The sequence below is a fragment of the Ursus maritimus genome, unplaced genomic scaffold, assembly GCF_017311325.1.
Source record: "Ursus maritimus isolate PB19 unplaced genomic scaffold, ASM1731132v1 scaffold_2, whole genome shotgun sequence".
NCBI classification, from domain to species: Eukaryota; Metazoa; Chordata; class Mammalia; order Carnivora; family Ursidae; genus Ursus; species Ursus maritimus.
Genome location: NW_024424452.1, coordinates 15422780 through 15437113, shown reverse-complemented (window position 1 = coordinate 15437113; position 14334 = coordinate 15422780). Strand labels below are relative to the sequence as shown.

Below are 14334 nucleotides of genomic sequence, written 5' to 3'. Positions count from 1 at the left end.
TCATCTGTTGATGGACACCCAGGTTGTTTCCATATCTTGGCTATTGTAAATAATGCTGCATTGAACATTATGGTGCAAATGTCTTTTGAGTTAATGTTTTTATTTTGTTTTGATAAAATACCCAGAAGTGGAATTGTTGAATTATATAGTGATTTTATTTTTAACTTTTTGAGGAACCTCCATACTGTTTTCTATAGTGGTTGCATAAATTTACATTCCCACCAACAGTGCACAAGGGTTTCCTTCTTATCCTTTCCAACACTTATTATTTCTTGTCTTTTTGATGCTAGCCATTTTAACAAGTGTGAAGTGATACCTCATTGTGGATTTTGATTTGCATTTCCCTGATGATTAGTGACGTTGAGCATCTTCTTATGTGTCTGTTGGCCATCTGGATGTCTTCTTTTGAAAAACATCTCTCTAGATCCTCTGCCCATTTTTTAACGAGATTGGTTTTTTGGTATTTAGTTCTGTAAGTTCTTTATATATTTTGAATATTAAATACATGATTTGCAAATATTTGCTCTCATCTAGTAAGTTGTCTGTTCATTTTGCTGATGGTTTCCTTTGCTTGTGCCTTTTAGTTTGATGTAGTACTACTTTTTTATTTTTGCTTTTGTTGCCTTTACTTTTAGTGTTAAATAAATTTAAAAAAAACCCAAACATCACCAAAACTGATGTCAAGGAGCATACCTCCTGTGTCGTCTTCTAGGAGCTTTATGGCTTCAGGTCTTGCATTCAGTTTTTTAATTAATTTTTGAGTTAATTTTTGTGTGGTGTAAGGTACTGGTCCAGTTTTCCCAGCACCATTTTTTGAAGAGACTTTCTTTTCCCCTTTGTATATTGTTGGCTCCTTTGTCAAAAATTCACTAACCACATATGTGTGAATTTATTTCTGGACTCTCTGTTCTGTTCCATTGATTTGTGTCTGTTTTTATGCCAGTACAATACCATTTTGATTTCTTGGCTTTGTAATGTAGTTTGAAATCAGGAAGCATGATGTCTCCAGCTTTGCTCTTCTTTCTCAAGATTGCTTTGACTATTCAGGGTCTTTCGTGGTTCCATAAAATTTTAGGATGGTTTGTTCTATTTCTGTGAAGAATGCCATTGGAATTTTGATAGAGGTTACACTGAATTTGTAGATTGCTTTGGGTAGTATGGACATTATTAATTCTTCTAAGCCATGAGCATGGGATATCATTCCGTGTATTTGTGTCTTCTTCATCAGTGTCTTATCCTGCTCAGTGTATAGATCTTTCATTCGTTGGTTAATTTATTCCTAGGCATTTTGTTCTTTTTGATGCAGTTGTAAATGGGATTGTTTTGTTAATTTCTCTTTCTGATAGTTCACTATTATCATGTGACATGCAACAGATTTCTATATATTGATTTTGTATCCTGTAATTGTACTGAGTTCATTTATTATTAGTTCAGTTTTTTGGTAGCGTCTTTAGAGTTTTCTATACGTATATCATGTCATCTGCAAATAGTGACAGTTTTACCACTTTCTTTCCAATTTGGCTGCCTTCTGTTTCTTTTCTTGTGTAATTGCTCTGGCAAGGACTTCCAATACTATGTTGACTAAAAGGGGCAAGAGTGGCATCTTTGTCTTGGCCTGATCTAATAGGAAAAGGTTTCAGCTATTCATTGTTCAATATGGTGTTAGCTGAGGGCTTGTCATATATGGCCTTTACACATTGAGGTGTGTTCTCTTGAAACCCAGTTTGTTGAGAGTTTTTATCATAAATTGGTGTTGAATTTTGGAAAGTTCTTCATCTGCATCTATTGAGGTGATAGTATTTTAGGAAAATTTACTTTCAAATATTCAATGTATCTTTGAGGTCAGAGGAGATTGGTGATACGGTATATGTTGATAAGGAAACATTTGAAATATTTTCAATAAACTAATGAATTTGGATTAATTGACTTAGGTAAAAGCATTTTAAAAATGTCAGCTGCTTCTCCGACTCATATTTGCTCTAATGCAAGAGTTAGAGGGATGGTTTATGAAAGAAAAGAGGTACTATCCTATTTATCCTTCAAAATCATTGACCTTGAAATAGAACATTTCTCACAAATATTCATAAAAATATTTTATCACTTCCTAGGTGTTCCAGTTACTGACTGATCTGAAAGAGCAACGGAAAGAAAGTGGAAAGAACAAACACAATTCTGGGCAACAGAACTTGAATACTATCACCTATGAAGTAAGCCTATGCTTCTGCAAGGTCTACCCAAACTACCATTGAGGGGGATTGGTTTATTCCGCAAATGACTAGCCATCAAATCATGACTACCTCTTACTTGATTTGAGTAGTTTTACTGTAACCCAGTTTTATTCTGATTATACAAGTGGAAGGAGTTTGGCCAGTGGTGAGGGTTAGCCAGTGATAAACTTGGAGGGAATAATCAAAAGACTGCGCTCAATTCTAACATTTGCATGTCAGGGATCCCTAGGACCACCCTTGGATTCAGTAATTCACTGGAAGTACTCAGAACTCACTGAAAGCTATTGTATTCAGTTGTAATTTATTACATGAAAAGGATACAGGTTAAAATTGGCCATGGGAAAAAGCATATGGGGAGAAATTCCATTTAGGAGAAATTCTAGCTCAGAGCTTCTGTTGTCCTCTAATGTGGAGTCAGAATATGTTTCTCTCTAGGGGCACCTGGGTGGCACAGCGGTTAAGCGTCTGCCTTCGGCTCAGGGCGTGATCCCGGCGTTCTGGGATCGAGCCCCACATCAGGCTCCTCCGCTATGAGCCTGCTTCTTCCTCTCCCACTCCCCCTGCCTGTGTTCCCTCTCTCGCTGGCTGTCTCTATCTCTGTCGAATAAATTTAAAGAAATCTTTAAAAAAAAAAAAAAAAAAGAATATGTTTCTCTCTTGAAAATTGGTGTGTGATAATACATACGTATTATTGTCAGCCAGGGAAGCTCAGCTAAACTTCGGTGTCCCAAATTTTTATTTGGGCTCTATCATATAGACGTGATTGAGGATTGATTTGTTCATCTCAGCCTCTAGGTACACTGATACTGCATGACCCAAAGCCCCTACTCTAAGTCACATTTTTTTAAGACTATTCAGTATGATCTAAGTCCTCCAGACAAAGATACTCCTATTGAGTGTAACACTCCCAGGGTCTAGAGATTGCCTCCTAGGAGCTGAGGGCAAAGGCCCAACTATCTCTTTGGGCAAAGCCAAATTCTTTATTACACAAAAAGTAATGTTTTTTATTGTAAAAAACTTACAAAGTACCAAAAAGTATAAAGAAGAAAGCAAAAGTAATTTACAATTTTAACATCTAGTTGACATTTTACTATTTTCTCCCAACCTTATGCTTTATCCTTAAAAAAGTTTAAGCCATCGTATTTGTTTTATGTGATGTTTTATTTTGTATCTGTCATTTTAATTTATGTTTTCTGCTATTTCCTTTCACATCTGATTCGTCTCTACAAAGGATAGAGTTTTAATTATCTTTATCTTTCCAAAGACACAATTAAACCTGGATTAAGTTACTATAATCCCTTTTAAGGAAATTAAGGGGTGTTTAGCACTTTTGTCACCATTCCTCCCTATCCAGTTATGTTCATCTAATCATGTGTTTAAAATCCTGTCATTCAGGGGCGCCTGGGTAGATCAGTCGGTTAAACATCTCACTCTTGATTTTGGCTCAGGTTATGATCTCAAGATCATGAGGTTGAGCCACACTCAGCGTGGAGCCTGCTTAAGATTCTTTCTCCCTCTCCCTCTGCCTTTTCTGCCCCCAGCTTGTGCATACCTGTGCTCTCTTTCTCAAAAAAAATCTCTCATTCATTTATACACTCATGTTCTTTTATGTTATACCGTTCATCTCTTTCAAAAAAGAAAATGAAATGTTTGTTGGTAATTAGTTTTATAGCCAAATTAGTTTAAACTCACTGCAACTCTGTTACGTATTTTAATTCATGGTTTCTTAAGGAAAGTTATTGTGGTGTTAAATGTTTTGAGACATTTTATGCCTGAGAATGTATTTCTAGTGTTCTTAATGTGAATAGCACCTCATCTGAACATGGAGTTCTTGGGTTCAGCTTTCCTTCTGCAAGGCTCTACAGGTATTACTTAGCCTGTTGGTGTTTGTTGTTACAGAGGAGTCTGAGACCAACCTGATTTTTGCACTTGGGAGAGACGCTTCACTTAGATGCTTGAGGTTACTGTTTACTTTTCAGGTTTGAAGTTCCTTTCAAGTTATGTCTAGGTGGGGTTCCCTCTTTGAGAAAAAGTAAAAGCCTTTTATTTTGAGATAATTATAGCCTTACAGAAGTTATAAACATGGTGCCGAGAGTACCCATATGCCCTTCCCTTAGTTTTCCCTGATGTTAATATCTTATATAACCATGGCACAATTTTTAAAACTAAGAAAATTACACAAAGATTTTATTCAAATTTTCTGTTTTTCCATTAATGTTCTTTTTCTGTTCAAGGATACTATTTTGTATTTAGTTACCATGTCTCCTTAATATCCTCCAGTCTGGTAATGGGTTCTTAGTCTTTCCTCATCTTCCATGCATGACCTTGATACTTCTGAAGAGTAATGGTCAAGTATTTGTAGAATGTCCCTCCATTTTGGTTTGCTTGATGTTTTCTTGTGAACAGACTGGAGTTATGGCTTTTGGGGAAGAATGCCACAAAAGAGATGTGCCCTTCTCATTGCATAGTATAGGGTGCATCAGTGTCTTCTTACTGATGCTGTGAATTTGTTTACTTGGTTAAGGTGGTATCTGCCTGGTTTCTCCACTGTCAAGTTACTGATTTTCCATTTCCACTTTGTATTAGTTAGATAGGATTCACCACATCCAGCCCATTCAAGGGGGAGGGGATTAGGCTTCACTTCTTGAAGGGAAGGAGATCAAAGAATTTGAGGACATATATTAAAACCATCACAGTAATTAATAAATATTTTGGGGGCGCCTGGGTGGCACAGCGGTTAAGCCTCTGCCTTCAGCTCAGGGCGTGATCCCAGCGTTATGGGATCGAGCCCCACATCAGGCTCCTCCGTTATGAGCCTGCTTCTCCCTCTCCCACTCCCCCTGCTTGTGTTCCCTCTCTCGCTGGCTGTCTCTATCTCTGTCGAATAAATAAATAAAATCTTTTAAAAAAAAAAATAAATAAATATTTTGGGGAAGATGCTTTGAGACTATGCAAATATCCCACTTAAAGCTTTTGCCCATTAATTTTAGTATTCATTGGTATGTCTTTTCTGCAGTAATTATTACTATGGTTCAATTGCCTAATGGTGATTTATTTCCCTCATTCCTTCCACATTTAACACAGAATTCTTCTGTAGGAAACACTTGTTCCTTCTCATCCTTTTATTTACTTATATCCCTGTGGACTGGTGACTGTTTTATTCTTTGGGTTCCCTGTTTTTATTTTTTCTTTTCTTTTGTTTTTTTGAGTTTTCAAACTTCTGTTAATCCATGTTTATTTCCTTTTTTAATTTAAATTCAATAATTAACATATAATGTAATATTGGTTCCAGAGGTACAGGTCTGTGATTCATTAGTCTTATAGAATACCCAGTGCTCATCATATCACATGCCCTCCTTAATGTCCATCACCCAGTTACCCCATCCCTCCACCCACCTCCCTTCCAGCAACCCTCAGTTTGTTTCCTATGACTAAGAGTCTCTTATGGTTTGTCTCCCTCTCTGGATTCGTTTTGTTTTATTTTTTCCTCTCTTCTGCTATGATCCTCTGTTTTGTTTCTCGAATTCCACATATCAGTGAGATCATATGATAATTGTCTTTCTCTGATTGACTTATTTCACTTAGCATCATACCCTCTAGCTCCATCCACGTTGTTGCAAATGGCAAGATTTCATTTTTTTTTTGATGGCTGAGTAATTTCCATTGTGTATATATATATCACTAAAAAAATTGTTTGAAATATGACACAATTATCAGATTGAGTTTTTTCTTTTTCTTTCTTTTTTTTTTTTTTGAAGATCAGAAAAGCTTTCTTCTAGAATGTCATTCATTATTCTTCCTCTTCTAGTCACTGGTTTTCTTTTTGAGGAATTCCCATCCTATGAAGACTGACTCTCCTGAAGGCATTTGTTTTATAGAAGATTTTTTTTTTAAGATTTATTAGAGAGCGGGCATGCACCATGGAGGAGGGGTGCAAAAGGGGAGAGAGAGGGACAAGCAGGAGCCGTAGGCGGGGCTTGATCCCATGACCCTGAGATCATGACCTGAGCCGAAATCAAGAGTCAGGTGCTCAGCTGACTGAGCCACACAGATGCCCTTTCATAGAAGATTTTTGAAAGAAAATTTTAGAATACTAAATTATAGCTATTGTCTTCCCTTTTTCTCATTCAGGTTTTTTGTCTTATGCTTACTTTTTCTTTCTTTTTTTGGGGTAGACATTAAAATACATATCAAAAACACCATGCAGGCACCAGAGTCCTGAGATTGTTAGAGAATTTCTCACAGCAATGAAAAGCCACAAGTTGACCAAGTAAGTAAAAAAATTTTTTTATTTTTAATTTAAATTTAGTTAGCATTTAGTGTATTATTAGTTTCAGGGGTAGAATTTAGTGATTCATCAGTTGCATGTAACAGCCAGTGCTCATTACATCAAGTGCCCTCCTTAATGCCCATCACCCAGTTACCCCATCCTACCACCCTTCTCCCCTCCAGGAACCCTCAGTTTGTTTCCTATAGTTAAGAGTCTTATGATTTATCTCTGATTTAATCTTATTTTGGTTTTTCATCCCTTCCCCTATGTTCATCTGTTTTGTTTCTTAAATTCCACGTAGAAGTGAAATCATATGGATTTGTCTTTCTCTGACTTATGTCACTTAGCATAATACCCTCTAGTTCCATCCATGTCATTGCAAATGGCAAGATTTCATTCTTTTTGATGGCTGAGTAATAGTCCACTGTGTGTGTGGGTGTGTGTGCGCGCGCGTGTGTGTGTGTGTGTGTACCACACCTTTATTCATTCATCTGTCGATGGACAGCTAGGCTCTTTCCGTATTTTGGCTATTGTGGACGTTGCTGCTCTAAACATTGGGGTGCATGTGCCCTTTCAAATCACTGTAGTAAAAATTTTAAGTAGGAAAAGCATGTGACACATAATGAAAAAGATAGTTTACAAAAACCATCCTCAGTAATAGCGTATTTCTTTTTTGTTGGGTTTTGAATGATAATTAACATGCAGTGCTCTTTTAAAGTAGGATCATGGTATTGTGCATAAGACAACTGAGACTTAGACACAAGGATCCTTCTAGAGCCAGAAACAGAATTTAATGGGATTTTTTTAATCTTAAAATCTTTTTGGGTTTTTTTTTGAGTCCCAGTTCTGTGACCTGCCCCATAACCCCTTTACAGCACTCAGGGCAAATTTGTTGAAAATAGGGTTCACAAATTAAAGTGCTCTTTATAAAATTGACCAGTTAAGTCATTTGAAAATTGTGTTTACTCAGGGCAAAAATGGCTTGATAATATTCGTCTTCTTTAGAGCTCGATTTCTTTTCCTGGTGACCTTCTTGAATAAATTAAGCCTGTAGGAATTAAAAGCATCATTAAGAATTAGATTAAGAGGGATGCCTGGGTGGCTTAGTCGGTTAAGTGTCTGCCTCTGACTCAGGTCATGATCCCAGGGTCCCGGGATCAAGCCCCACATTTGGCTCCCTGCTCAGTGGGGAGTCTGCTTCTCCCTCTGCCTCTGCTGCTCCTGCTGCTTGTGCTCTGTCTCTGTCAAATAAATAAAATCTTTTCTAAAAAAATTAGATTAAGAGTTTACATGAGAAGAACACTAGCTCTTGTCTTTTAGAGTTGATACAGAGCTGATAAATCTCAAAAGCTTCTGTCATTCATTGAGGATAATTAATAATTTTCTTTTGAAGGAAACATTGGTGTTATTTCAGACACACAGCTGATACACTATCAATAAACTAAGTGTACTTCTCTTGCCTCTCTTGTCCAAATGCACTTTGAAGGGAAACATAATTTGTGTGTGTGTGTGTGGGTGTGTGTGTGTATTTTATTTTTTTACTTTGGTAAATTTTGTCATCCTAACTGCTTTTAAGTGTACAATTCATTAGTGTTAAATATATTCACATGTTGTACAACTAATATCCAGAAGTTTTTAATCTTGCAAAACTGAAGCTCTATACCAATTAAACAACTTCCATTTCCCCCTAACCTCAGCCCCTGGCAGCCCCCATTCGGTCTTTTGTTTGTATGAATTTGTCTACTCCAGATACTAAGTGGAATCATATAGTATGTCTTTTTTTAAAAAATTGAATATTTAATATTTTTAAAATTAATTAAAATAATTATTTTTTGTTTTACCATTTAAGTCATTTTTAAGTGTGCGGTTCATGAGGTGCATTCACATTGTTGTACAACCATCACTGCCATCCACCCACAGAATATTTTTCATCTTGCAAAACTGAAACTTTGCACTTACTAAATAATGACTCTCCACATTCCCTACCTTCTGTAGAGCGCCTGGTAACCACCAGTCTGCTTTCTCTCATGAACTCTGAGTACCTCTTTTTAGGGGATCATGCAGTATTTGTCCTTTTGTGACTGGCTAATTTCATTTACCATAATGTCTTCAGTTTCATCCCTGTTGTAGCATGTGTCAAATTTGCCTTCCTTTTGAACACTGCATGATATTTTATATATTCATATATCTGTTGATATATACCTAAGTTGTTTTCACCTTTTAGCTATTGTGCGTAATGATGCTGCTATGAACATGTGTGTACAAATATCTTTGAGACTCAGCAGAAGTCAAATTGCTATTCTAACTTTTTGCAAAACTGCCATACTGATTTCCATAGTGGCTACACCATTACTTACCCCCAAGCAGTGCATGAGGGTTCCAGTTTCTCCACATCCTTGTCAACACTTGTCTTCTGTTTTTTTGATAATAGCCATCTTAATAGGTGTGAAGCATTATCATTGTGGTTTTGTTTTGCATTTATTTAGTGATGTCAGTCATCTTTGTCCAAAAATTTGTCCAGATTTTGAAGTCCAAATGTGTATTTCTCGTTTCTTATTTGTGCCTTTGTGTCATATCTAAGAAATCATTGTCAAATCCAAAGTCATAAAGCTTTTCCACTATTTTTTTTTGAGAGTTTTATACTTTTTTTTTTTTTGAAGATTTTATTTATTTATTTGACAGAGATAGAGACAGCCAGCGAGAGAGGAAACACAAGCAGGGGGAATGGGAGAGGAAGAAGCAGGCTCATAGTGGAGGAGCCTGATGTGGGGCTTGGTCCCATAACGCTGGGATCACGCCCTGAGCTGAAGGCAGACGCTTAACTGCTGTGCCACCCAGGCGCCCCGAGAGTTTTATACTTTTATGTCTTCTGTTTAGATGTTAGATTCATTTTGAATTAATTTTTGTGTGTGGTGTAAAATAAGGATTCACCTTCATTCTTTTACATGTGGCTATGCCATTTTCCCACCACAATTTGTTGAAAAGATTGTACTTACCCATTGAATAATCTCGGCACCCTTGTCAAAAATCATTTGACCATACATGTGAGAGTTTATTTCTACACTCTGTTCCATTGGGCTACATGTCTGTCTTTACACTAATACTATACTGTTTTGATTGCTATTGCTGTAGTTTTATAGTAAGTTTTGAAATCAAGAAATGTGACATCTCCAGCTATATTCTTTTTCAAGATTGTTTGGGTTATTTAGGGTCCCTTGGGGTTTCTGTATGTTTTTTTTCTATTTCTGCAAAAAATGCTATTGGGATTTTGATAGGGATTACGTTCAATCTGTAGTTTGCTGTGGGTAAGTATGGCCATCTTAACAATGTTAAGTTTCACAGTCCCAAAAACATGGGATGTCTTTCCATTTGTGTCTTCTTTAATTTCTTTCAGCAACATTGTATAGTCTTCAGTGTATGGTCTTTCACCTCCTTGGTTAAGTTTATTCCTAAGTATTTTATTTTTTTCAGTGCTATTGTAAATGGAATTGTTTTCTTAATTCCCTTTTCAGATTGTTAGTGGTAGAAACACAGCTGGTTTTTGTGTGTTGATTTCATATCCTGTAACTTTGCTGAAATTGTTTATCAGTTCTAACAGTTTTTTGTAGAATCTTTAGGTTTTCTACTTGTAACGTAATGTTGTCTGTGAGCAGAGATAATTTTACTTCTTCTTTTTCAATTTGCATGCTTTTATTTCTTTTTCTCATTTATTTATTTATTATTTTATTTATTATTTTTTAAAAGATTTTATTTATTTATTTGACAGAGATGGCGAGAGAGAGAACACAAGCAGGGGGAGTGGAAGAGGAAAAAGCAGGTGTAATCAGTTGAAATCATTAGTTTAGTCTAAATGCTTTTTGACCATTACAACCTTTAATATTGATAAAACAGTCTTGAAGCACGTTGTGTTTATAATGAAAAGAGCAGTAGTTGAATCCTCACTGGTGTAGCTTTGTTGCCTGCCTTTAGTATAACCTTTATGGTTAATGGTTTGTCGTGTTTGAAGTAGTAGGGGATGCCTGGCCTTTTTTGATAGCTGAAAATCATTTTAAGAAATGCACATAATCAAATGCTTCAAAAATTGGAAGATAGCTCTGAGAAGGGGCTGACTTCCATTGGAAGTGTTTCTGTAGAAAATGAGGGAAAGGGAAATGGAAGGTGAGAAGAGAGCATTTAAGTGTAGGAGAAGTGAGGTTTTGGCTGTTTTATACACACTGACTCAATCGTGATAGCCAACGCAGTGTTGTACAGATGGGTGAACTGAGGCTCAGGTAAGTTACGTATGTGCCCCAAATCACGCACAGAGTAAGGGGTAACCCAGTAGTGAATTCTTCCAGCTTACCCAAAGTTTCATGTTGTTTTTCTGAGAAAGTTGGTTAGTGTGTGTATCAAGATAGGGACCCAGCGGGCCCTTTGGTTGTCCATGCTTGGGTATTGAAAAGGAACTTTTACTTCTGGGGGAAGAGAACAGAGCTACTCTTCCAATACCCAGGCAAGAGAATTTTTCACTCCCAGAAATCTTAGAGTCAGTGTTGGACTCATATAAATATTTCTTTTAAAATGATTCATCATGTCATTAATATACAAGTAAATCATGTGTATTGCAGAGCAGTTCTGTTACCCCCCAGAAATAACCTCATTCTGTCTTTTGTAATTAATCCCTTCCCCTGTGCCCAGTGCCTAGCAACTGATCTGTTTTCTTTTCCTATAGATTTTCCCTTTCCAGAAAATCATACAAATGGAATCATACAATATATAGCCTTTTGAGTATGTCTTCTTTCCATCTACGTACTGCATTTGTGATTTATCCACATTGTTATTTGTTCCTTGTTATTGCTGAGTAGTGTTCCACTATATGGATGTACTGCGGGTTTGTTCATTCACTCATCAGTTGAAAGACATTGAGATGTTTCCAGCTTTTGGCAGTTACGCATAAAGCTACTGTAAGCACCTCATAAAGTTTTGTGTGAGAATAAGTTGAACTCTGTAAGAAATTGCCAACTCTTTTCTAAAGTGACTGCAGCATTTTGCATTCTCTCTGGCAGTGTAAGAGAGTTCCACTTCATATCCTCACTGGTACTTGGTATTTTTAGTAATTTTTATTTTAGCTGTTACATTGGTTTGAAGGGGTATCTCATTGTGGGTTTGGTTTTTTTTTTTTTTTGAGATTTATTTATTTATTTAGAGAGGGAGAGAGCGAGCATGCATGCAGGCGGAGGGTCTGAGGGAGAGAATGCCCAAGCAGACTCCCTACTGAGTGCAGAGCCTGACACAGGGCTCAGTCTTCCCACCCATGAGATCACAACCCGAGCCAAAATCAAGAGTCAGACGCTTAACTGACTGAGCCACCCAGGCATACCTCATTTTGGTTTTAATTACATTTCCTTAATAATGACTAATGTGGAGCATTTTCTTGTTCTTATTTTATCTTCTTGGGTGAAGTGTCTGAATATTTTGTCCATTATTTTATTGTTTTTTTAATTGCATAGATTTAAGAATTCTTTGTATATCCTGGATGTAAGTCCTTTGTTCAGTATGTAATTTGCAGATATTTTCTCCAGTTTGTGGGTTTTTTTGTTTGCTCTCTTTTTTAAAGATTTTATTTATTTGAGAGAGAGAAAGAGGGAGAGAAATCATGAGCAGGGGGAGAGGGTCCAAGGGAGAGGGAGAAGTAGCCTCCCCGCTGAGCAAGGAGCCTGACGCAGGGCTTCTTCCCAGGACCCCGAGGTCATGATCTGAGCCAAAGGCCCAACTGACTGAGCCACCCAGGTGCCCCTTTCTTTTCATTCTCTTAACACTTTCTCAGAGCAGAAGGTTTTGATGGAGTCAAATTTATCTTTTCTTTTTTGTCTTCTGCATCCCGCCTTTAACGTTTTATGTAAAAATTCTGCCATGTCCAGGGTTAACAAAGATTTTTCTCTTATGTTCTTCCAAAAGTAATCCTTTTTTTTTTTTTTTTTTTTAAGATTTTGTTTTTGTTATTTATTTATTTGACAGAGACAGCCAGGAAGAGAGGGAACACAAGCAGGGGGAGTGGGAGAGGAAGAAGCAGGCTCCTAGCAGAGGAGCCCTATGTGGGGCTCGATCCCAGAATGCTGGGATCACGCCCTGAGCCAAAGGCAGATGCTTAACGACTGCGCCACCCAGGCGCCCCTAGAAGTAATCCATTTTGAGTTGGTCTTGAGGGTATGTTGTGAGATAAGGGTTGAGATTCAGTGTGTGTGTGTGTGTGTGTGTGTGTGTGTGTGTGTGTAGATTTCAAAGTGTTTCAGTACCATTTGTTGAAAAGACCATCCTTTCTTTGTTGAATTGCCTTTGCTGTTTTATAAGAAATCTGTTGATTCTGTTACTTTATTCTGTATTGCTCCTTTGATCTATGTGTCTGTTTTTCTGTCAGTACCACACTGTCTTGATCACTGCAGCTTTGTGTAGTAAGTGTGAAATCAAATAGAGTAAAAGTTCTTCAATTTCGTTCTTTTTCAAAATTGTTTTGGTTTTTCTAGTTTGTTTGGCTTTTCTAGTTCCTTTGCCTTTTTATATAAAATTTTTTAAAGATCTATTAGAGGCATCCCTTACTATAAATTTTTTAATCAGCATCTAGAACAGATCCTGCGGTTTGGGATTTCATTACATCAGTTTTTGGGGAAAAATTATTACCATATCAGTATCAATATCTAATCCATGGAAACAGTGTATCTCTCCACTTATTTAGGACTTTAATTTCTTTCATCACTGTTTCTGTAGTTCAGCATACAGGTTCTGCATAACTTATTAGATTTAAACCTGTGAATTTAATAATTTTTGGTACTATTGGAAATAGCACTGATTTCCAGATGTTTAATGCTAATGTAGAGAAATACAGCTGATTTGTCTATATTGATCCAATGCTGCACAGCCTTGCTAAATCCATTTACTAATACCAAGAGCTTTTTTTAGTATGTTCTTTGTGATTTTTCTATGTGGACAGTGATGGTATTTGTGAATGCAGAATGTTAAAAGTTTTTTCAGATCTTTTTGCCTTTATTTCTTTTCCCTGTCTCATATTCTGGCTAGGACCATAATGTTACTGTATCATGTTCAGTAGGAGTGGTAAGAGCAGACATCTTTACCTTGTCCCTGATGTTAGGGGAAGAAGGCTTTCAGTTAATTTACCAGTAAGTATGTTAGCTTAGGTTTTTCATGGATGCCCTTTACCAGTTTTAGGAAGTTTGCCAAGATTTTTATCATGACTGGATGTTGATTATGTCAGTTGCTTTTTCTTTGTCTCTTGAGGTGTTCATATGGTTCTTGTTCCTTTAGTCTTTAAAAATGTATCTTTTTGGGGCACCTGGCTGATTTAGTTGGTGGAGCGTGCAGCACTTAATCTCGGGATCGTGAGTTCAAGCCTCATATTGGGTGTAGAGATTACTTACAAAAATGTAATCTGAAAAAAAATGTATCTTTTTGCTTTTTGGCTATATCTTTTTGTGTATTTTGCTTAGTGGTAACAATTTGCACACCTAATCATTTACAGTCTAGATAGAGTTAATATTTTACCACTGAGTAAAATATATATAAGTCCCTTAACTTCTCCCTTTTATGTTGCAGTTGTCATATTTATTACATCTGTATCATTGAAAATAGTATTTAGTGGTGTTTTAACATTTACTTTATATACTTTTACATATTTTAAAGATTAGGAGGATAAAAATAGTTTTTTATGTTTACCCAGATTTTTACCACTCATTTTGCTCTTTTTTTTTTTAAAGATTTAATTAATTAATTAATTTATTTGACGGGGGGTTGGGGCAGAGGGGGAGGGAGAAGCAGGCTCCCTGTTGAGCAGAGAGCCCGACG

The 14334-nt window shown here is 36.7% G+C and overlaps 1 protein-coding gene across 7 annotated transcripts in view; it reads left to right on the top strand.

The window, feature by feature from the left end:
* Positions 1 to 14334, top strand: part of LOC103670180 (CGRP receptor component) — a 45816-nt gene that overhangs the window by 13328 nt on the left and 18154 nt on the right. For 6 of the 7 annotated variants that reach the window (XR_570512.2, XM_008698585.2, XM_008698588.2 and 3 more), the window contains exons 3-4: positions 2109 to 2207; positions 6404 to 6498. Coding sequence is in view for 6 of the 7 variants with exons in the window: in XM_008698585.2 (XP_008696807.1) it covers positions 2109 to 2207; positions 6404 to 6498 (194 nt within the window). In the remaining variant the exon portion in view is untranslated. The remainder of the gene's footprint in view (positions 1 to 2108; positions 2208 to 6403; positions 6499 to 14334) is intronic. The other variant, XM_008698590.2, reaches the window with a different exon arrangement.